Raw genomic sequence first — 22,952 nt, 5'->3', positions numbered from 1 at the left:
TCCCCCTTCCTACATTTTAGAAGTGTACTAGCCTGTAGATTACAGTAAAACTCAAAGTCCCGAGAGTCCCTATAGCAGGGATACTCAACTTGCTTTGCCCGGGGGCCACTTTCGTGACATGATAGAAGGCCAGGGGCCAGTTAATAAACAATCAATATACATTTTTCTGTAGCGGATTGTAGGTTTTTGGGGTGTCAGCCGGAGTATCACTGCCCTATAGTATAGGAATATTATCGTGATGTTTGGAGATGAAAATATGAAAAGGGCACTAGTGCTACAGACACACTTTTTTCAGGATACTATAGTGATTTTTCATTGGCGTACTGTCACTGCTGTTGTCATTGCTGCCTGTGATCTGTCCCATGCTCTTTCCCAGGTCTCAACATGTGTATGAGTGGCAGTGCTACATCCTGTGAAGAATGCCTCCTCATCCATCCCAGTTGCGCCTGGTGCGCACAAGAGGTAGCCATGCACTCACCATTATAATAGCTCACCTGGTGCGCACAAGAGGTAACCATGCACTCACCATTATAGCTCACCTGATCAATTACTGTTTTAAGCGATAGGTGAGTTTTGCATGGTGGAGAAAGGAACTTACACACTGCAGCAGCCCTGGGTGACCTTTTGAAATGTGAGAGTTGTATCTTTCTACTGTACAGAGCCTCAGCACTAATGGGTGCTATTAGGACCTCTAACAGTCTAGTGACAAACCCCAAAGATCTTCACAGATATAATTGTAGCCAACGTGCACGTTTGCAGCTTGAGCCTTCATCAGTTTGTTTTTGTCTGTTAATCGTACAGGACTTTGGGACGGGGCGGACGCTGACGTCGCGCTGTGATTTCAGCCAGAACCTGCAGAAGAGGGGCTGCGAGGTGCCCTTCATCCAGTTCCCCAGCAGCAGCATCTCAATCCTGAAAAACAAACCTCTGAGTTCCAAAGGGTCTGGGCCGACGCAGACCCAGTACGGCGTCAACCAGATCATGCCTCAGAAGATCTCTCTCAGCCTACGGCCAGGTATGTCATGATTCTCCTCTCAATGTAAACCCAGAGACTCATGATCAACCACCCTTGTGTTGTTGACTGAGTAAAGCAGCTACTCCGTTCCCCCCCACCCCCACGTCCAGGTGCCCAGACGTCGTTTGAGCTGCAGGTGCGGCTGGTGGAGGACTACCCAGTGGATCTCTATTACCTGATGGACCTCTCTCTTTCCATGAAGGATGACCTGGACACCATCCGCAACCTGGGCACCAAGCTGGCCCAGGAGATGGGCAAGCTCACCAGCAACTTCCGGCTGGGCTTTGGTTCCTTTGTGGACAAGAACATGTCCCCCTTCTCCTACACAGCACCCAAGTACCAGGAGAATCCGTGCAATGGGTGCGTAGGCGGGAGCAGGAATTTACAGCATGGTGGGATCGGGATTGTGTTTTGATGGCTTTTGCCTTAAAATTCAGATTGGTGGATTGATATTAATATGTAAAGTATAGGATTAGTGGAAATAATAAGTATTGTAGTGAAGCTACAAAAAAGCAGATTTATGTCCGACTGAATGTCAAAACTCTTTGCACATAAATGGGCTAACGGTTTATAAAAGGGAAATCCTGCATCAATAATTTACTCCACGCCCACAAGTTCTATTTTTGACCGTTCATGAATTTATGGACAGCGAGATTTTCTCTAGCTGCAAGAATGCGTGGTTCTTTTTGCATGTTTGATAAGGCACAGTTTTTCAAAATGGCCACTCTCCACCCACGCTGCATGTGTGCGTGTCTGTGTGTGTGTTGTTGATGCTGTGGGTTGCCGATGAGGGCAAGCTGAAAGGAAACAGAATACATAGAGGCTGAAAGGCAGATGCACACCATATTCGCCCTGGAGGTACGATCCCTCTGTACCAACTTCCTGCCCACCACCACGCATCACTTCCCAACTAGGTTATGGCTGTGTGTGTGTGTGTGTGTGTGTGTGTGTGTGTGTGTGTGTGTGTGTGTGTGTGTGTGTGTCATGCATGGCAAGGAAATATTAAAGGGACAGATAACAATATGTTGACCCCTACGCTCCCCAGTTCACCTCTGCCAATGCTCATCCCATTTATACAAGAAGAGAGAATGGTGTACTACATTTAGATTTGATTACATTGATCAGTGACCCTTAAAATAGGGCTGTTACAATTCAGCCCGGCTTCACAACAGATAATGTTACTATGCTTGACAATGGCATGTCATATTCAATATATTAGTGTCGCACACTCACTGCTCCATATGCAAAAAGTTTTTAATGAAATGGCGTTTCGGCCTATGGCCTTCTTCAGATTTATAGGCCGAAACGACATTTCATTAAAAACTTTTTGCATATGGAGCAGTGAGTGTGCGACACTTTCTTCATCCTCAAGTTCGCGATTCCGGTGATCAGCACCTCCTCAAACATATTATTGGTGTGCGTTACTATCTTCTTTCAATATTCAATATATTAAGCATTCATTCATCATAATTGGCATTAAGAATTACCTTATTTGAAAGAATGAGCTGTTATCAAAGCAAAGTTAACACTCAGTGACCCTTAAAATAGGGCTGTTGGATTTGGCCTAAAAATAAAATCTCAGATTTTTTTTCTCTCAAAATTAGATTTTTCCGATTTCGATTCAATGTTTTTATACCATTATACTTACCATTTGTTGCCCTGCACAGCTAAAAAAAAATATAGATTTTTTCTCATAAGTGACACAATTTATGCTTTTACTCTGAAGGCAGAACAACCCAACTTCCTGTCTCAGCTACTCGGTGGTCCGGTCCCACGTGTTGTTTTGTTGTTCCAATGTATCCTAAAGGCAACGTTTCACTGTCCGGTGATAATGTGCTTTTTTGGAGGTGTTGAAATAAATGTGTCGCGTTGCTGTCAGTATGCCACGGCCTTCAGAGATACTTTACAGCGGGGAGGAGGGACGAGGAAGCAGCATGCAGCCCGGAGACATGAGAGAGAGCCGTAATTACCCTAGTTAAAGTGAAAATCGATTTAACGATTTTCTTTTTTTTTTACATCGTCCTAAATAATTAATTCGATTATGATTCAAAAATCGATTAATCGTGCAGCCCTACCTTAAAAGAATGCAACTTGTACAATTATTGCAGATTTTTTACAATTCATTCTCACCACAAATCTTGTACATATCAAGCCATGTCCACTTTATTTCTCATGTTTTATTCAAAAATGGTGCTTTACAGAGCAACAATAATAGAAACGAAACACACTTTTGCTGCTTTAGACATGACCTTTCGGTGACTTTCTGGATGTCTGCATGTGCCACTCACGCTCCACAGATACAAGCTCTTCCCACACTGTGTCCCCACGTTCGGCTTCCGCCACCTCCTCTCGCTGACGGACAAGGTGGACCGTTTCAACGAGGAGGTGCAGAAGCAGATGGTGTCTCGCAACCGGGACGCACCAGAGGGCGGCTTCGACGCCATCCTCCAGGCTGCCGTCTGCAAGGTGAGCTGTCACTCAGGCAAACTGCATCCCATTCATTTGACTGAATTTCTTCCTTTCTTCATCTCCTATTTGTCCTCATACTGGGTTACATCTGGGACTGCCCCCGAATACCATTTTGGTTCTTCGGAGCTTCAGTGACAAGTATTCGAATATTCGAAAAAATCGGACTTCAAGGATTTCCCTTTTTATTGAAATGAACACGGCTACAAAATGTGCAATAATCATATCAGATAAATTACAGCCATAGCCCATAAAAAACAAATTTGCTCATACAGTATGTAGGCCCTGCTGGCTGCATGGTCAAACTGTCGCAGTTTCAGTGCTGGTAATTAATGTTCGATGAGAGCTGTGAGGCACAAAGCTATCGCTAATGTTAAAAGTCCTTGTCTGAGCAAATACGGTAAGTAATAATGTTGGATTTCTATTTAAAAATAAATGTCAGGGGGGGGGGGGACAAAGCATTTGAATAGTGATTTTACCATGGCATCGATTGCAGCTTCCAAGCATTTGGGTCCGCCCTAGCTACATCCATCTTCTATTGAGATGACTCTTTAAATGGACTTGGACTTGACTGTAAAGTTAGCTCGTGGCCGCCCCAGGTTTAGGGTTAGACAGAGGGGACTGCTGGGTTCTGCCCGTGATGAGCGGCTGGACTGCTGGGTTCTGCCCGTGATGAGCGGCTGGACTGCTGGGTTCTGCCCGTGATGAGCGGCTGGACTGCTGGGTTCTGCCCGTGATGAGCGGCTGGCCTAGTTGCTTGTTAATGAAAAGCACCAGGGGGGATAGACAGGAAGTGCAGTCTGGTGCAGCTGGTTAAACACGAGGACGAGGCCCCGCCCCCCGGCAGGCCCAGTCGTATCCCTGCTTTTCTCTCCCAGCTTAATTGTTTTCTGCAGGAAGAAGAGAATGACTCCTGCCTTGTCATTTACTGTGACTGCACGGTTTCAAACGCTCACTGGTTAGGAGGCGGGGCAGGGGCGGGGCCAAGGCTTGATTGATGATGTGTATTCTTATTTCAATCAGCCGTTAGATGTCAAGGTTATTTCAGCATGGATATATATATATATAACTATCCTCTATAATAATGGCTGGCTAACATTGGCACATTTACAGTAATGTTCATTAATGTGCATTGTCCCTCAAATAAATAAATAAATTGTTGGGAGGAGGCTAGTTCAAGGCTAGTTCATTAGCCTCTTCTGCTTTATTAACAAGAGCCATTCTAGCACAGATTCCCATAGACAGACATTGAGGAGAATGCTATATGCCAACAATAATTAATTAGATATAACTGTACATAGGTATACAATGGGTGAATGTAGGCACATTGTAAAACGCTTTGGATAAAAGCACTATATAAATGCAGTCCATTTACCTTTTTTTTTTTTTCTACATAATTATAACGGTCACTCTAGACCAGATGCATGTTGGGTGGCATCATTAAAGCTGTCTTTTTAATGCACATAATTCATCCATAAGCTTAACACGACTTGTTTCCTTGAGAGTAACTTGTTTCCTTCCAATGCCCTCAACAACAGGAAAGGGTCAGTGTTCCTTGGCAGGCCTACATGTGAAATTAACCCCTTCTCACACAACCTATATCTTCTGCACTGCCAGTGCCAAGGCTGAATGACACAATCACTGCTATGGTTCTTCTTCAAAGAGGCTTCTGTATATGATGGGCGAGCCCACAGCTCTGTTCTATGCTGTAATATGGCGTATAATGGACAAAGGCATTAACAAATGGCTGCCTTCATGCCTCTGTCACTGGTTGAAATGTCATGTTTGTTTAGGCTTCTGCGTTAGTCAGCACTCTGTCATGCTCAGTGCTCACACACAGTCCACTCTGCCACCGCCTCTCTTGTCCCCCTCTGTTTCCCCATTGATAATGGCCTGGCCTGGTTCTGCTGGACAAAGCTGGCCTGGGCCTGCTGGACAAAGCTGGCCTGGGCCTGCTGGACAAAGCTGGCCTGGGCCTGCTGGACAAAGCTGGCCTGGGCCTGCTGGACAAAGCTGCTATACCAGGGGTGGGCAATTATTTTTCATGGGGGGCCACATGAGAAACCCAGATTGTTGCCGGGGGCCGAACAAATATTGTCATGCCGTAACCCATGGATGGGTAACTTTGATGATAGAGAGGGTCACAAAAAATGTCCTCGCTACCAGGTTTTGCTGAGGCCCGAACGGCGGCAGCGTGAAAAATTTGGTGCATTTGAAGCCACGTTTAGAGGAATAACTCATTTTAAATTAACAGTTGTCATTATTCAGTCTTAACCACCAATATTTCATCCTTTTCTCACTCACTCCTATGTCACCACCTGCTCTCAGGGCTTGAAATTAACTTTTTCGACCACCTGCCAATATGGCTGCTAGATTTTAAAGTTACCAGCCAATTAGAATGTCCACTAGCCAAAATGTTTTTCTTGAAATAAATCAGAATATGAGTGGGTTAATTTAAGCATAAGTATCAGTAAGTGGCCCGGGATGATCAAAGCCTGTGTTGAGGGTCACACGAACAAAAATGCAGTCTTGAAGCTAAATAAATCCAAAACCAACGAGTTAATTATTTAAGTTTCTAATTCAATGTAGCCTTTTAGTCATAAAGATTATTGAAAGATATTCCATATTCCAGACTGAAATGCTATAACAGAAGTGGAGTATTGGCCAGAATGACATGAACATTTGGACACTTATTCAGCGGGTATCTTGCATGTTGCGTTCAGGTGCACTGTGTAAAAAAAAAAAAAAAAAAATGTTTTTTTTTTTTGCAATTCCATCGCGGGCCACACAGGTGGCGCCCGCGGGCCGCATCCGGCCCGCGGGCCGTAGTTTGCCCATGTATGTGCTATACTCTGCACATCAGTTGTGCTCAAGCTTGTGGAAAGTGATAACGTGTCCAGAATGTTTTTTTGTTTTTTTTTACTTTTTATTTGTGACATTTCATAGATATAGACAAAACAATCGGCAACATGTACGAAGAGAAAGAAAATAACCGTAAATAAAAACAACAACAAAATAAAATAAAAATACCAAAAAAAAAAACGTATACATGAAACGCAGCACCCTTCCACGTTTTACGGCTGAACAATTGTTGGAAACAACTTCATGTCTATCACAACCATCCCCATCGACAACGACCCACTTTCCATCACAGTTTAAACGTACAAGTCATATTAACCCATTGATACCTGATGCAGCATTTGTGTGTGTATTCCTTAAAGGGATACACACACAAATGAGGGATATACACGCAAATGAGGGATATACACGCAAATGCTGCATCAGGTATCAATGGGTTAACAAAACCGTTATCCTCTGACATTCCTCCCAGCAAAGCAGGTTTGTCAGGAGCGATGTTAAGGTGGGTGGATTTTAATCTAAGCCAGCCCTCTCAAAGTTTGTTGACAACATCCTCAGCCTACAACAGAAATACATCATCATGTATTTCATACAGAATGGATTTTTGAATGAAGCGATGATTGGCGATGGCGTGTTGTATAATTCTTTCTATCCGTCATAGGATGTCTTTATGAAAGCTCTTTTTCTTTCATAGTCTTGCAGTATTACTTGCCTCGCGAGCCGACACAGATATTACACTGTGCTGACTTTAATGATGATGTTCCATAATATACGACTTACCGTATTCATATTGTAAATAACCACACCAAAAGAATAGTCACGGACAGGATTGTATTTTGAAGTTCCTGCACTCAAGTTTGCCATGAAGTAACAGGGACCCCAAAAGCCATCTCCTCTGTGTCCTAACACACCCGCTGCTGTACCCTCTGAGCAGGAGAGGATAGGCTGGAGGAAGGAGGCCTACCACCTGCTGGTGTTCACCACAGACGACGTGCCTCACCTCGCTCTGGACGGCAAGCTGGGAGGCCTGGTCCAGCCGCACGACGGCCAGTGCCACCTCAACGACAAGAACGAATACAGCGCTTCCACTCAGATGGTAAGAAGGGGAGATACGAGCTGCCGGCCCTTTTGCTTTGGCTCTGATACAAAAGCAAAAGTCAACAGTTTGGGGGTGAATTTGATACGAGCTGCGGTACTCATCTTTGAAATTTGAACTTAAGAGGGAATGATCGAATTCAGCCTGCAGCCACACGCTCCCCCAAGGAACCTGAAACCTGTATTTTCACTGTGCGTCTCATTCTCATTACATGTCATGCTTGCTTTGCCATCTTGGCATTGTTCAACAAGGTTGACTTGAGGTACTGTTCCTTATTGAATCCACTCAGGACTGGACTTTGGAATTAGAGATGTTTGCTTTAGAGGGATGACTTAAAAGCATAGCTGATAATATTGAGCCTCTTTCCTCCTTTGATGATGTGGATTCAGTTTCATAAGTAGCATAAGGGGACATTCACACCAAAAGCGTTTTTTTTCAGTCAGAACGCTATGAAAAATCATGTTGAGAGCGCTTCCATTGTGCACTAAACACAGCGCACGGAGCGTTTTGTTTGGTCTTCGTTTTATTTCGTCGCGCGCACCAGAGTTGAGCAGACAACGTCCACACGGATGGTAGCCAGCTAGTTTTGTCTGTTTGATGTTGTTCACTGTCAACATGAAAGCCAGATTATTGTCAATTCTGGCAGCAGCCGAGGTTGAGGATCCCTCTGGGAGGAGAAATGGTAGGAGAAGTGGAAAAGACGAGCAGGGCTAAACGCCAGGTGCGTTCATTAAAAGAGGAGCACGTCTAGCGCGTCCTTACATAGAGAATGAATTGCAGAAAGACGCTGGCAGCTCCAAAAAACGCTTTTGGTGTGAATGTCCCCTAAGAAGGTATGTCGAGCTTTTGAGCGTTTCTGCCCTCCACTTGGCTCTTATCGTATCAAGCATAAATATAAATAACATGATTTGAGAACTTTCGTCACGACCAATTTGCTTAGGTTAGCTATTTCAGTCTTTGGACAAAAGAAAGACTTAAGTTGAAGTGAGAAGTGAGGCCATTTAAAAAAGAAGAAATCCTTATTTAGCCAGACAAGTAGAGTAGAAGCATGCTGTTATTAGCAGCAGTTACAGAGGGAAGGGGGACTGCGCAAAAATCCACACCTGGGAGCTGTCCAGTAAAACTAGATTATAGCACTGTGTGGGCTTGTGAGTGCGTTGCTCAAGAGCAGGTTTATGGTGAGGAGGGTAATATCCTCGGCGCGGATTTTCAAACCAGTGACCTCCATGGTCTAAATCTCGCCTCTGATCATTTAAGTTGCCAGCTACTACATGGCTACTAAGGAGACAGAAGTGAATCAAAGAGAGCATTCCACGTATAATAATGTTTGAAGAAGGCAAAGGACTAATGCTGTAAAAACCTCAGCAACAGCAACATGTGGATTGCACCGCACTCCCATGTAGAGCACAAAGTCATGTCAAAATGAATTGCATTCAAAATATTCGATTTGCTTATCTGGTATTTTCCTCTAAACTTTAAAGCCACATCATTTCCAAAAACTGACCACAGACTCTGTTTGACCTGCAATAGTATGACCATGTTTGCATCATACAGGGTTTTCACTGGTCTGGAAAGTGCTTGGATTAAAAAAAAAGACCTTGAAAGTGCTTGGATTTATGAAGAGGTCCTTTAAAAAGTGCTTGGGTTTAGCCTACCGGTATCTGGGTTTGAGCCGTGTGCACTCCGTCATCCCAAAATTCACCTACGATACAATTTTTATGATACATCTGCATTGCTGGGCCAAGCTTGATCCACCTCCTGTCTACTGTACTACTCTCTCCACGTAGGCTACCAGCGTATGGACACGTATGAAACAGGAAGCTGATTTTGAGGTGCTAGGGATGCTTGAAACCTGGCACACGCATCAGAAGGGGCTTTAATCATTTCTCCTTGACCCTGATCATATGAGAGCTACAGCAGAGTAATGATACTATTCGCCTTATTCAGAAGAGACCGTCTGGCTTGAGAGACTGACAGGAAGTGTAAATACAATCAGAGGTTCCGATTGTATTTACACTTCCTGTGACTCATGAACCTAGTCTGACACATGACATGATGTAAGTCAAACTAGGTTTGACCAGGTGAGTCAGGCTAGTTTGAGCAGGTAAAACAGCCGGCGTTTTGAACAGGAGGTCGCGATACAGTGGGTCAAGTGGGCGGGGCTGCATAATGTGAATAGCCTACAGCAAGTGGTCATGGTCATTTTACATCTACATCATCCCACGGAACCCCCCCCCCCCCCCCCCCCCCACCTCGATACATCACTTAAAGTCGAGCTGAACCCAAAAATGACTTTTGTTTTCTTTTAGTTCAAATACCTGGGTATGCAGTGCACCTATTTAATAATGTATGCAAAAAAAATCACAACAATCTAATTTCTTTAGTTTTTCACACTTTTTGACATCAAAAGTTCATTTTTCAAGATTTCATTGATAACAGTAATGTACAGTTTGCTGACGTCACCTAGTACTATCAAATTTCTACCCCATTTCAACCAATCATATCACGACATGCAGCTGTCAATCAAATCTTCATTTCAGGATAATTTTCTCTTCCAAATGAAGTAGAAAATGGCACCTAGTGCCTGTCATCTGGCAGAATTCCTATCCCATAAACTAACTACTAACTTGGCCAATTGTTAGAAACATAAAACAAAAACTATAATCTCTAAGAATGCAAAGAAATGTAACTGGCTCGTTAAAACGCGCATTCCAGGGATATCGTATTTACAGCAGCGATAATGGCACGCGCATCCGAGAGCTTGGTTGTCAGGGGTCGCACTTCGGAGATTCCAGGCCGACGGGCTGCACTCTCTGCTCGGCAACACGAAGGCAGCTGGCTGCCTGTGGCTCTCTGAGCTCCACTCAGCCACTAACCTCCCGTCAAAAGGCTCTTCCTGAGGGGAGCGCCACAACACACTGAATCCCACTCGTTTTGGAGGCGGAACACGCCAGGATTGGCCAAAGCCCAATCCTGTCCCCAGAATTGTCAAATAAAATCATCGACATGATACTATGACCCGCCTCTCAACCTGTCATCTTAGACAAACTATATTTTCAGTCTGAAACGGACTCATATGCACGTGACGAACGGGTTCAGTTCGACTTTTAAGATCTGGACTTTTTCCATAGTTATTACATTAATATTTACATGGACTCCTCTATATGTCACTTTAAGAGGTCTTTTACTTTGCACTTTATAATTAATCATTTGAAGATTCCCTATTTTGCTATTTGTTTTTGCTATTGCTGTGATCGCTGCACTGCATACTGCACAAAGACAAATTCCTCGTTTGTAAAATATGTATTGATCACTATGGCTATTAAATTAAACTTGAATCTTGAACCTTGAAGTGAATTTGAATACATGCTTGGAGTGAACTTTTCCCCTGTAATGCTGCCCAGAGCCGTATAATAGAAGAGTTCCGACATCTCCATTCACGCCAATGGACCAGTTTTTTTCCAGGAAGTAGAAAGTGGAACTCTTCAGTAAAAAAAGCAGCACTGTCGAGTTGCATCAAAATAGACAGTGTTGTACTTTGAAAGGGTTTTTCATCCCTTGAAATGAATCAAATTGTACATTATCTGCTTTATTTTAGCATGCAAAAGTAGCGCGAGACCCATTCCTGGCTGTTCATTGGCTAATGATTCTTGCATTTTGGTCCTCCGCTGACGCCACTCTCTTACTAGAGGACACTAATGCTGCCTAAACAAGTGAAGCGGTTTTCCGTTGCTGTGTTGTGGACCGACCACACACACAGGCCTCGTTTCTGCTTGTTGTGAGACAGTTGGACTGGTACTTCAATTTGCTATTCCTCCGGGGTCCGTTTGTAAAAAAAAAAAAATCTCAGTAACTCACTCCAACAACACGCAGCAATCTGAAATTCTGAGACTGTTTTCAGACCAAGCCTTCACTCTTGGTGGTGTAAAAAAGAGAGAGCAGCAGGGAGTGTAATGTAAACACGACACTGAGATCAGGAGAGCGATGACTTCCTTTCACTAACTTCCTGACAGGGTGGGAGCTTTGTTCATCTGATAAAATACTCATAATACCCACACCATGTCTCTCTCTCTACAGGACTACCCCTCTCTGGCCCTCCTGGGCGAGAAACTGGCAGAGAATAACATCTATCTTATCTTTGCGGTGACCAAGCGGCTGTACGTCATTTATAAGGTAAGTTCATTCTGCTTTTTTATCCTAGCGTTTCCTCTTCCGATACATTTCAATATGAACTAATGAACTAATGGACTAATGAACTAATGAACTAATGGACTAATGAACTAATGGACTAATGGACTAATGAACTAATGGACTAATGAACTAATGAACTAATGGACTAATGAACTAATGAACTAATGGACTAATGGACTAATGAACTAATGGTATCTCCTGTTATTTTTATGTCTTTATGCAGAATTTCACTGCACTGATACCTGGAACTACAGTAGAGATCCTGGACCAGGACTCTAAGAATATTATTCAGCTTATCATCAATGCCTACAATGTAAGTAAAGGAAGTGTGTGTGTGTGTGTGTGTGTGTGTGTGTGTGTGTGTGTGTGTGTGTGTGTGTGTGTGTGTGTGTGTGTGTGTAAGCTGTTCTGCTATGACACAATTTGAGCAGGAGGCTTTGTGACAGATTGGAGTTTGAGTTATACAAACATTTCTCTGAGGCAGAAATACCCTTGGTTGAGATAAACCTCAGTGGATGAGCTAGCTAATATTCTGAAGCCTAGTGCTCTTGCTCAGAATAAAGTTAACAAGTTCAGCTAGTTAGCTAGCCTGCGGCTGACCTTTCACTATCATCCAATAGTCCTGAATGAATGGAAGAAAAAAGTCATTGCCATTTATATATATATATTTTAAATTAAGATACCTCTTTGCCCTTGACATTCAATTTTCCACTTGAGGTTTAACTCAGTCTGCCTCCACCAAGTGTTTGTAGAACTAAAACTCCAATGTGTGATATGTTTTTGTTTGTCTTTTTTCTGGTTGCGGAGGAGGAGGCCACGTCTCACCGTGACAGAAACGCATCACGGAATATTAAAAAAAAAAATTGAAAATTGAGAAGCGAAGTTGAGCTGCCCGCTGTTTAGCATTGCTTAAGGATGAGATAGGTCATCCTTTTCTTGCCAGAAGGAGTCAGACTGCACCAAGACCACTGCAGCACTTTGAGAACGGTCCAGGTTCATGGGCTCACTCCAGTCCTGTGCTGCTCCACATCATACAGGAAATGGATTCCAGCAGGGTCAGGGAAGAGTCTGGCTGTTCTGGTGGGACGGGTTGGGAGGTGTGGGGGGGTGTGTCCTACATTCTTCTGTCGTATTGTAAACATGTGATGTAATCTAATCCCAAACTCAGGCACGGAGCTATAAACCAAACACACATTGTGCAACAGGTTTGAGTTCCCCCTATTTATTTTGGACAGATTTGTTGACTTGGGAAATCTATTTTGGGGATTGAGATATTTTTGCTTTCTGAACTCTGCAATACAGCTTTTCTTCAATTCATGTCTACTAAAATATAATAGTATTATAATATATCATGAATATATTATGTATATATTTCTTTCCAAAACAGTTTATGAAGTGCTTTAGTATGCTACTATTAAACAATAAAAAGCCTGTTTGTCAAAATGTCTGACCCTGCTGAGTAATCAGTAAAACCATCAAATCTAAGTTTGGACTCTAAAATAAAGCTGGCTGCTGGTAATGGACACAGACAGACTAATAAGTCTCTATGTAAACGATCACATTATTTGCTCCTCTCTGTCACTAGTCTCGGCCAACAGCGCCACCTAACCACCAAACGTCTGGGAATTTACTGTTCCAAACGCGACAGCACCGGTTCTGCATGAGCGTCACTGCTCCCAGAAAGCAGGCCCGCCCACAACGCTCATGATTGGTTCTCCGATGCAAGGCTTCCAACAGCACCACCTAACGTTATGAAAAGATTTAAATAGTAATATTCTCAGTCTTACAGTAGTGAAACGGATTAAGACTGAGAGCTGAGTCTATTCTGTCACAGTCGCCTTTCTCTGGCCTATAAACTGAGGGCTGACATTCTTATGATGACCATGGCCAGAGCGTTTTATGCGGGAGGCGAGGAAGAAAGGAATTTGTTTTTCTGTGCTCTTTGGAACCAAAGATGTTTTTCTGCATTTGGTCAATGCAGAAAATCCCTGAATGTTTCTCTAACTCTGTGGCTTTTGCCTGTCCACTTTTCCCCCCCTTCTTGCCTGGAGTTATAAAGAACAACAACTTGTTTTGGCCCATGGCGTCAGTAAGGACAGCGTATCCTCTGTAACGCGTGTAGAACAAAGACTTGACATGTTCAGTGTGTGGGATGCAGTGTGGTGACTGACTCATGACCTTATTAACATTCCAGCTGCCACATTAGATTCACCACACTGGGGCTGTTGGCTATAGGCTTCACCAAACACCCCGAGGTTACGCTCCGTAACCATCTCCTTTTCATACGTTTTGACTGCAGCAGAAACACTGTCTGCTTGCTGTTTTAGTCAGAAGTAAGTGTGTGTGTGTGTGTGTGTGTGTGTGTGTGTGTGTGTGTGTGTGTGTGTGTGTGTGTGTGTGTGTGTGTGAGAGAGAGAGAAACCGTTTTCCCACATGCGTACCGGAAAATTACCTGTAAGTCAATATCGGACATTTCCCTTCACACCTCTCCTCTCGCATATGAGAATCTACCAGCGAAATAGCCTGTATGTTGGGGGGCGGGGCGGCACTGCAGAGCGGGTGGGGAGTGACGTGTCGGCAAAACTCCGAATGGTGAAATAAGTTTGCTTGTTTATCCGTTCACCTGCGTCGCGTTGAAGCACTTTTTACAGACTGGCTTCGTTTGATGTGTCCGGGCTTGCCTTCGCTGTCGGCAACGTAAGCAAAATACTTCCACATTTCGCTTCGTGCATTTGCTTCGTCTGTGTCCCTGTCGGGCTGTGCCCGTGACTGAAGGAGGAGGAGGACTGTGGCCACAGAGAGCGAGCAGGCAGCAGAGGAGAGAGGGGAAAATCAGCACGCCCACACATTATTATCACAAGATCATTTCGCCAGTTTGCTTTAATGTGCGCGAATGATTAGATTATGCCCGCTGGAACATTAAGCAACGTGTGTACACCTCGCCCATGAGAGTGTCGCGGGAAATGACTGGACCCGTTCTACACTTGAGTCCGCTATCGCGCATACCGCTCTTCTGACTGGCTCGAAACTGGTGAAATCTCCGCGATGACGGGGTCGCGCTTATACCGGCACGACGACTTCCCCACATGCAGGCATTAGACCACGTTCCGGTCATTTAGCGGTACAAAGCGCATGTGGGAAAACGGCTAGAGAGACAAAGGAAGACAGAGAGTGAGTGAGAGTGAAGGCATGCAAAGTATGATTGTGATGTCTCCTTGTCACTGTTGTGTAGCAGTGAATATGCACAAATGCCTACACATTTAGGTCTACACATGTTGCTCAGACACACATACACACAGACACACACACGGACACACACGGACACACACACACACACACACACACACACACACACACACACACACACACACACACACACACACACACACACACGTGTCCATGCCCAGGCTCTGTGGTTTTGGGTAAAGGCGAGATTAATTGTAACAAATGGAAGACATTCCCTCATGTTGTTGCTCAAACAGATTGAGTAACAGCCACGCTAATGTGGTCAGAGGTGGAATATAGATTGCTGACTGGGTAGTAGTATGCACTGTTGGGGGTAGCTCATTACAAAAGTAACATATTACGTAATATATTATGTAACATATTATGGAATATATTACTTTTAGCAGTAACTCGGTAATATAACTTATTACTTATAGGATTTTAGTTAGATTATACCAGTTACTTTGTCAAGTAACTCAAGTTACAAATTGATTTTTTTTTTTTTTTTTTTTATCAATGCACATATTTAAAAAAGAGACAATCATCTCTTAATCAAACTGTGTCTTTTTATGCAAATCACCACTATAGATGACAATAACAAAGGAAAAGGATAACATTTAGAATTTTGGATTGTTTACACTGACTTCAAGGCAGTTGAAATTATTTCTCGGGATGTTCCAGGGCAGCGATGTCATTCTGCTGCTGCTGTTGTTTTGGTGAAAGTAATGCAGAAGTAGTGTAAATAAGTAACGAGTTACTCTACACAGACAGTAATATTGTAAAGTAACTTATTACTTTCAAATGAAAGTAACTAGTACTACTGTATGTAGTATTACAATTTGAAAGTAACTTGCGCAACACTGGTAGTATGTGGCTCTAGTTTCAGCACTTTGCAAGGATTTTACAGGCAGCTGCTGGGAATAGTTGAGGATCGGCTGGATTTGATACTTTTTTGTGTCATTATAGGAAAAAGATGGATTTTTTTTGCTTGTTTGAGCAATGCAAAAAAAGTGATCCCTAACTCTCTAATAATAACATACCATCAAACTCTGTTTCTGACTCCCTCTTTGTCTCTCTCAGAACATCCGTTCCCAAGTGGAGATGACAGTGTGGGACCAACCGGAGGACATCGGTCTTTCCTTCACCGCCACCTGCCAGGACGGACAGCCGCTGCCGGGCCTCAGGAAGTGTGCTGATCTGAAGATTGGAGACACGGTGAGTCCCTCAGGCCTCTTGTGCTCAGATTCAGAATATTTCTACTCATCTCATAGGCCCCGGAAAAATTGTTAATCTACACCTTGTTATTCTGTTAGTTGGAGAGATGATTGGATTATTATGTCATCTTTAAGATGCCGGTTTTTGAATGACTCAGTTGTTCCGGGAGGACATTTTGCTAAATGGTGTTCTGAATCGAGATCTGAAAGGCACTGAAATGGATCAAATTCAGACTGGTGTAGACTGGTGTATTGTTCAGTCAGAATACAGAGACTGGTGTATTGTTCAGTCAGAATACATGCAATTTTGACACAAGCTATTTTCCCAAACATGAAAATAAATGGTGTAGGTGCCAAGTATGATATGCTTGTGGTGAATGCATCCAGAGATGTAGCGCGTGACTGGTCACCTTCTGGTACATGACCCTCATAGCACAAGACCAGCCACTGGACAGGACACAATATGATCTAGCCTCTACTGCTGGACAGGAGGTTATTAAGTGGACGGGGCTTCATTCTGCCAGCTGAGGGCAGCGGATGTTCTCCAGGTCTCATGATGCCACCCAAGGGTGCTGTAAGGATGTCATCTCAGACTGTGGACAGATTCACTGTCGGCTGTATATCTGCAATGAGCTTTAGCAGGCTACGCGCCAAAGGCTAAAGAAAGCAAGTTGTGACTTGGCAGCCTGGGACAACAGCACAGCAGTGCAACTTTTGAATCCTCTTAGAGTGGAGGTCCTGTTTGATGAAATCCAACTGCACCGGGTGAGAGAGGGGGAGGGGTGGTTTATATCCCCCCCCTCCCCCTCCACTGTTACCATAGAGACAGTTTTGGCACCTGTGAAGAACTTTAGCCATAGCGCATTGAAAATCACTCGGACCGTGAGACTCAAAGTGCCAAGTCATCTTGGATAGACCGTTTACTCCAGGAAGTCTTGTGCAGCCCACATATTTCAAATAAAAGGGAAATGTCCCTTTATTTTTCTGCAGGCGGTAAATCTCTGCTTGTTTGTGTTGCTTTGTGTTGTTTGTAGTTTATTTGCTTTATTTTAGGTCCACTTTTAGGCAGATGCTACTTTTTTCTCTTAAGCAGGAAAGGTCACCATCACACAAGTTTCTTGGCAGAGACTGTTCATTCCTGAGGGAATATTTGCTCTCTGGTGCCTCTCGGCTGGATTCAATCAACAAAGGGATATGCAGAGCAATGAGCAACGCGTCTTCATTGTCCTTAGAGATATCTCAGGGTTTTGTCCTTCAACACGTGGATATACAGAGATGACACATGCTTCCTCATTAGTTGGGTTTCCATGCAAAGGTGTCGCAAATTGTAATCGAATTTTCAGAAAGTCGGCAAAAGAAAATGCGAAATAATTTGCGTTTCAATCCGCTGCTATTATGCGAATTATAGAGCTGTCAATCCCCTCGTGTTTGAGGCTGTCTGAGCTGCTGATCAGCTGCTAGTCCAGATAGAGCAGATAGTGAATACAATTTCATTCAATTCTAGAACTTTGAGTCGCATTAAAGTTAATATCCCAGTCTTCTTCAGTGTTTACCACACGATTGGTATTGTGCTGTGTATTTACCATGGTATTATTTACCGTGTGTAGTAGGGATGCACCGATCGATCGGCACGTGACCGGAAATGGCCGATTTTCACGTGATCGGCCTCGATCGGTGATCTGTTCCGGTCACTCTAAATAGCCGATTCTGTGAGCCGATTTTCACATGACGTGCGCGCACCCCAAAGCACCGAGACAGGCACCCAGCCACCACACCACACACGCCAGCATACCTTCCTCGTTGTGGATTTTTTTCACCGTCAGTGAAGTAGACAAAGCTCGCAGTTTGTCACACATGCAAGTCGAAAATAAGCCGTGGAGACAGAGATGCGGCCGAGTCCCGCTCGGCTGGAGTCCAGTCAGAGCGGCTCGCTTCACCTCACTGGCCCCCCTCTCTCTGCTCTCTCTCCCCGGGAAGCGGTGCTCCAGCAACACGCCACCGCGCACAGCCGGCTTGGCGAGGTGAACGCGAGCATTGTGTCCAGTATGATAACCATTCCCCGACCTGCTTTTCCATTCCACATCAGCGCTGCTGCCTCAGCCTGTCAAGTCATGTTGTAACGTGACGTGGATACAGGAGAGACTATTTGTTTCGTATTGCAAATAGAACGACATGAGAACGACGGACATAATAATAAAAATGCATCGGACTCACAAGTGTGCAACGTTTTCTGTGCGTGACGATATTTTTTCGGATGGCAGATAAAAATACGCATACCAAACTTCGGACTGTGTGTAAACTCCGCCTGATATTCAGACTGAAGATCGTTACTGTAACTCATAAACTCATTTCCCCTCTACTCAAGAGGACTGGTCTGGAGCCAGTCTATAAACTCCTTGTCCATGGATCATTTTGATGTTCTGTTGCACCTGTTTTCTTTTGGAAAAGTAAATGCATGATAGCTGTGGGATATAGGCTATTGGATTTAATTTAATTTTTGTATTCATTGTATTTGCACAAAAAAGCTCTGTCCAGTAGCCTAACCTGGAACACTTTTATTTTGAGTGTTTGAGTGAGAAGGTCCTACTTCATGCAAATGATAAGAATTGTTTATTTGTTTATTTGGATCCCCATTAGATGTAAGAATTGTTCTATGAATCTTATTTTTTAAACAAAGTTACAAAAACGTTTGTGTAAGCTGTCAATTGTTGTTTTTAGAAAAAAAAATCGGAATCGGCAAAAATCGGTATCGGCAAGTCAGACTATTCAAAAATCGGAAATCGGAATCGGCCAAGAAAATGGCAATCGGTGCATCCCTAGTGTGTAGCCCTATTGTGTGTAGGCTACACGGCATGTCATGTTTTGCAGTGATCAAGGCAAACGGTGTGGTTTTTGAATGGAGAGACAACAGAATATCGCTTCATCTGTTTCCACCGCACGTTTCGCATTTTCCTTTTATCAATATACTCGACTTTTCCACCTCCCTCAAGCGTGAAAACCTTTTTGCGATATTTGGAGGTTTTTGCGAATTTTGCAGCGTGTCCACTCAGTTTTCTTTATGCGCAAATTGAAATTTTGCATGAAAACAGTTGGATGGAAAGCAGACTTCTGTCCCTAGAGATATCTCCGGGTTTTGTCCTTCAACAGGGGGATATACAGCGATGAGACATGCTTCCTCATTGTGCCTAGAGATATCTCCGGGTTTTGACCTTGGCCTGCATGCTGCTCTGTAGGTTTCCCACTGCTCTCTCTATCTCTCTCTCTCTCTCTGTCTCTCTCTCTCTCTCTCTCTCTCTCTGTCTCTGTCTCTGTCTGGGAAAGTGATTGTGTTGTAATGAACGTAGTGTTGTTGAGCCAGACGCTGGTCATTTTCAGAAAGGTAGGCCCTACTTGAGGCGAAGTCTCACAGGGCCTAGAAAGGCCAGGTCAACATACCTAAATGCTAAAGACTTGGCATTCTGTGGGCTCTGAAGCTGTGCAGCTGGCCATCAGTTCTGCTTTTCCTAACGTCAGACTAGCTCTTTTGGATGCTGCTCTGATGGACGAGGCAGAGCAAACACAGGAGCAGTGGCACTTGGATGAGAGGTTTTCAGTCAGAGTATGTGTCGTGGAGCGGAGTGTTTTCAGGGAGAGTATGCGTCGTGGAGGGGAGTGTTTTCAGTGAGAGTATGCGTCATGGAGGAGAGTGTTTTCAGTCAGAGTATGCATCGTGGAGGAGAGTGTTTTCAGTGAGAGTATGCATCGTGGAGGAGAGTGTTTTCAGTGAGAGTATGCGTCGTGGAGGAGAGTGTTTTCAGTCAGAGTATGCATCGTGGAGGAGAGTGTTTTCAGTGAGAGTATGCGTCGTGGAGGGGAGTGTTTTCAGTGAGAGTATGCGTCGTGGAGGAGAGTGTTTTCAGTGAGAGTATGCGTCGTGGAGGAGAGTGTTTTCAGTGAGAGTATGCGTCGTGGAGGAGAGTGTTTTCAGTCAGAGTATGCATCGTGGAGGAGAGTGTTTTCAGTGAGAGTATGCGTCGTGGAGGAGAGTGTTTTCAGTGAGAGTATGCGTCGTGGAGGGGAGTGTTTTCAGTGAGAGTATGCGTCGTGGAGCGGAGTGTTTTCAGTGAGAGTATGCGTCGTGGAGCGGAGTGTTTTCAGTGAGAGTATGCGTCGTGGAGCGGAGTGTTTTCAGTGAGAGTATGCGTCATGGAGGAGAGTGTTTTCAGTGAGAATATGCGTCGTGGAGGAGAGTGTTTTCAGTCAGAGTATGCGTCATGGAGGAGAGTGTTTTCAGTCAGAGTATGCATCGTGGAGGAGAGTGTTTTCAGTCAGAGTATGCGTCATGGAGGAGAGTGTTTTCAGTCAGAGTATGCGTCGTGGAGGAGAGTGTTTTCAGTCAGAGTATGCGTCATGGAGGAGAGTGTTTTCAGTCAGAGTATGCATCGTGGAGGAGAGTGTTTTCAGTGAGAGTATGCGTCGTGGAGGAGAGTGTTTTCAGTCAGAGTATGCGTCATGGAGGAGAGTGTTTTCAGTCAGAGTATGCGTCGTGGAGGAGAGTGTTTTCAGTGAGAGTATGCGTCGTGGAGGAGAGTGTTTTCAGTCAGAGTATGCGTCATGGAGGAGAGTGTTTTCAGTGAGAGTATGCGTCGTGGAGGAGAGTGTTTTCAGTCAGAGTATGCGTCATGGAGGAGAGTGTTTTCAGTGAGAGTATGCGTCGTGGAGGAGAGTGTTTTCAGTCAGAGTATGCATCGTGGAGGAGAGTGTTTTCAGTCAGAGTATGCGTCGTGGAGGAGAGTGTTTTCAGTCAGAGTATGCATCGTGGAGGAGAGTGTTTTCAGTGAGAGTATGCGTCATGGAGGAGAGTGTTTTCAGTCAGAGTATGCGTCATGGAGGAGAGTGTTTTCAGTCAGAGTATGCGTCGTGGAGGAGAGTGTTTTCAGTCAGAGTATGCATCGTGGAGGAGAGTGTTTTCAGTGAGAGTATGCGTCATGGAGGAGAGTGTTTTCAGTCAGAGTATGCATCGTGGAGGAGAGTGTTTTCAGTCAGAGTATGCATCGTGGAGGAGAGTGTTTTCAGTCAGAGTATGCATCGTGGAGGAGAGTGTTTTCAGTCAGAGTATGCATCGTGGAGGGGAGTGTTTTCAGTGAGAGTATGCGTCGTGGAGGAGAGTGTTTTCAGTGAGAGTATGCGTCGTGGAGGGGAGTGTTTTCAGTCAGAGTATGCGTCGTGGAGCGGAGTGTTTTCAGTGAGAGTATGCGTCGTGGAGCGGAGTGTTTTCAGTCAGAGTATGCGTCGTGGAGCGGAGTGTTTTCAGTGAGAGTATGCGTCGTGGAGGAGAGTGTTTTCAGTGAGAGTATGCGTCGTGGAGGGGAGTGTTTTCAGTCAGAGTATGCGTCGTGGAGGGGAGTGTTTTCAGTGAGAGTATGCATCGTGGAGGGGAGTGTTTTCAGTGAGAGTATGCATCGTGGAGGGGAGTGTTTTCAGTGAGAGTATGCATCGTGGAGGGGAGTGTTTTCAGTGAGAGTATGCATCGTGGAGGGGAGTGTTTTCAGTGAGAGTATGCGTCGTGGAGGAGAGTGTTTTCAGTGAGAGTATGCATCGTGGAGGGGAGTGTTTTCAGTGAGAGTATGCGTCGTGGAGGGGAGTGTTTTCAGTCAGAGTATGCATCGTGGAGCGGAGTGTTTTCAGTGAGAGTATGCATCGTGGAGGGGAGTGTTTTCAGTGAGAGTATGCATCGTGGAGGGGAGTGTTTTCAGTGAGAGTATGCGTCGTGGAGGAGAGTGTTTTCAGTGAGAGTATGCATCGTGGAGGGGAGTGTTTTCAGTGAGAGTATGCGTCGTGGAGGGGAGTGTTTTCAGTGAGAGTATGCGTCGTGGAGGGGAGTGTTTTCAGTGAGAGTATGCATCGTGGAGGGGAGTGTTTTCAGTGAGAGTATGCGTCGTGGAGGGGAGTGTTTTCAGTGAGAGTATGCGTCGTGGAGGAGAGTGTTTTCAGTGAGAGTATGCGTCGTGGAGGGGAGTGTTTTCAGTGAGAGTATGCGTCGTGGAGGGGAGTGTTTTCAGTGAGAGTATGCGTCGTGGAGGGGAGTGTTTTCAGTGAGAGTATGCATCGTGGAGGGGAGTGTTTTCAGTGAGAGTATGCATCGTGGAGGGGAGTGTTTTCAGTGAGAGTATGCGTCGTGGAGCGGAGTGTTTTCAGTCAGAGTATGCATCGTGGAGGAGAGTGTTTTCAGTGAGAGTATGCGTCGTGGAGGAGAGTGTTTTCAGTGAGAGTATGCGTCGTGGAGGGGAGTGTTTTCAGTGAGAGTATGCGTCGTGGAGGGGAGTGTTTTCAGTGAGAGTATGCGTCGTGGAGCGGAGTGTTTTCAGTCAGAGTATGCATCGTGGAGGAGAGTGTTTTCAGTGAGAGTATGCGTCGTGGAGGGGAGTGTTTTCAGTGAGAGTATGCATCGTGGAGGGGAGTGTTTTCAGTGAGAGTATGCATCGTGGAGGAGAGTGTTTTCAGTGAGAGTATGCATCGTGGAGGGGAGTGTTTTCAGTGAGAGTATGCATCGTGGAGGGGAGTGTTTTCAGTGAGAGTATGCGTCGTGGAGGGGAGTGTTTTCAGTGAGAGTATGCATCGTGGAGGGGAGTGTTTTCAGTGAGAGTATGCGTCATGGAGGAGAGTGTTTTCAGTCAGAGTATGCGTCATGGAGGAGAGTGTTTTCAGTCAGAGTATGCGTCGTGGAGGAGAGTGTTTTCAGTCAGAGTATGCATCGTGGAGGAGAGTGTTTTCAGTGAGAGTATGCGTCATGGAGGAGAGTGTTTTCAGTCAGAGTATGCATCGTGGAGGAGAGTGTTTTCAGTCAGAGTATGCATCGTGGAGGAGAGTGTTTTCAGTCAGAGTATGCATCGTGGAGGAGAGTGTT

At 44.7% G+C, this 22,952-nt stretch overlaps 1 protein-coding gene across 2 annotated transcripts in view; it reads left to right on the top strand.

Moving 5' to 3' along the window:
- itgb5 (integrin, beta 5) overlaps window positions 1-22,952 on the top strand; it is a 77,072-nt gene that overhangs the window by 999 nt on the left and 53,121 nt on the right. For both annotated transcript variants that reach the window (XM_083642436.1, XM_083642435.1), the window contains exons 2-9: window positions 377-462; window positions 802-1,015; window positions 1,126-1,375; window positions 3,313-3,481; window positions 7,275-7,436; window positions 11,514-11,609; window positions 11,851-11,940; window positions 15,933-16,067. In XM_083642436.1, the coding sequence (XP_083498562.1) occupies window positions 377-462; window positions 802-1,015; window positions 1,126-1,375; window positions 3,313-3,481; window positions 7,275-7,436; window positions 11,514-11,609; window positions 11,851-11,940; window positions 15,933-16,067 (1,202 nt within the window). The remainder of the gene's footprint in view (window positions 1-376; window positions 463-801; window positions 1,016-1,125; window positions 1,376-3,312; window positions 3,482-7,274; window positions 7,437-11,513; window positions 11,610-11,850; window positions 11,941-15,932; window positions 16,068-22,952) is intronic.

This window comes from Poromitra crassiceps (genome assembly GCF_964638095.1).
Source record: "Poromitra crassiceps genome assembly, chromosome: 8".
Taxonomy (NCBI): domain Eukaryota; kingdom Metazoa; phylum Chordata; class Actinopteri; order Beryciformes; family Melamphaidae; genus Poromitra; species Poromitra crassiceps.
This window is presented reverse-complemented; position numbering and strand designations above follow the sequence as displayed.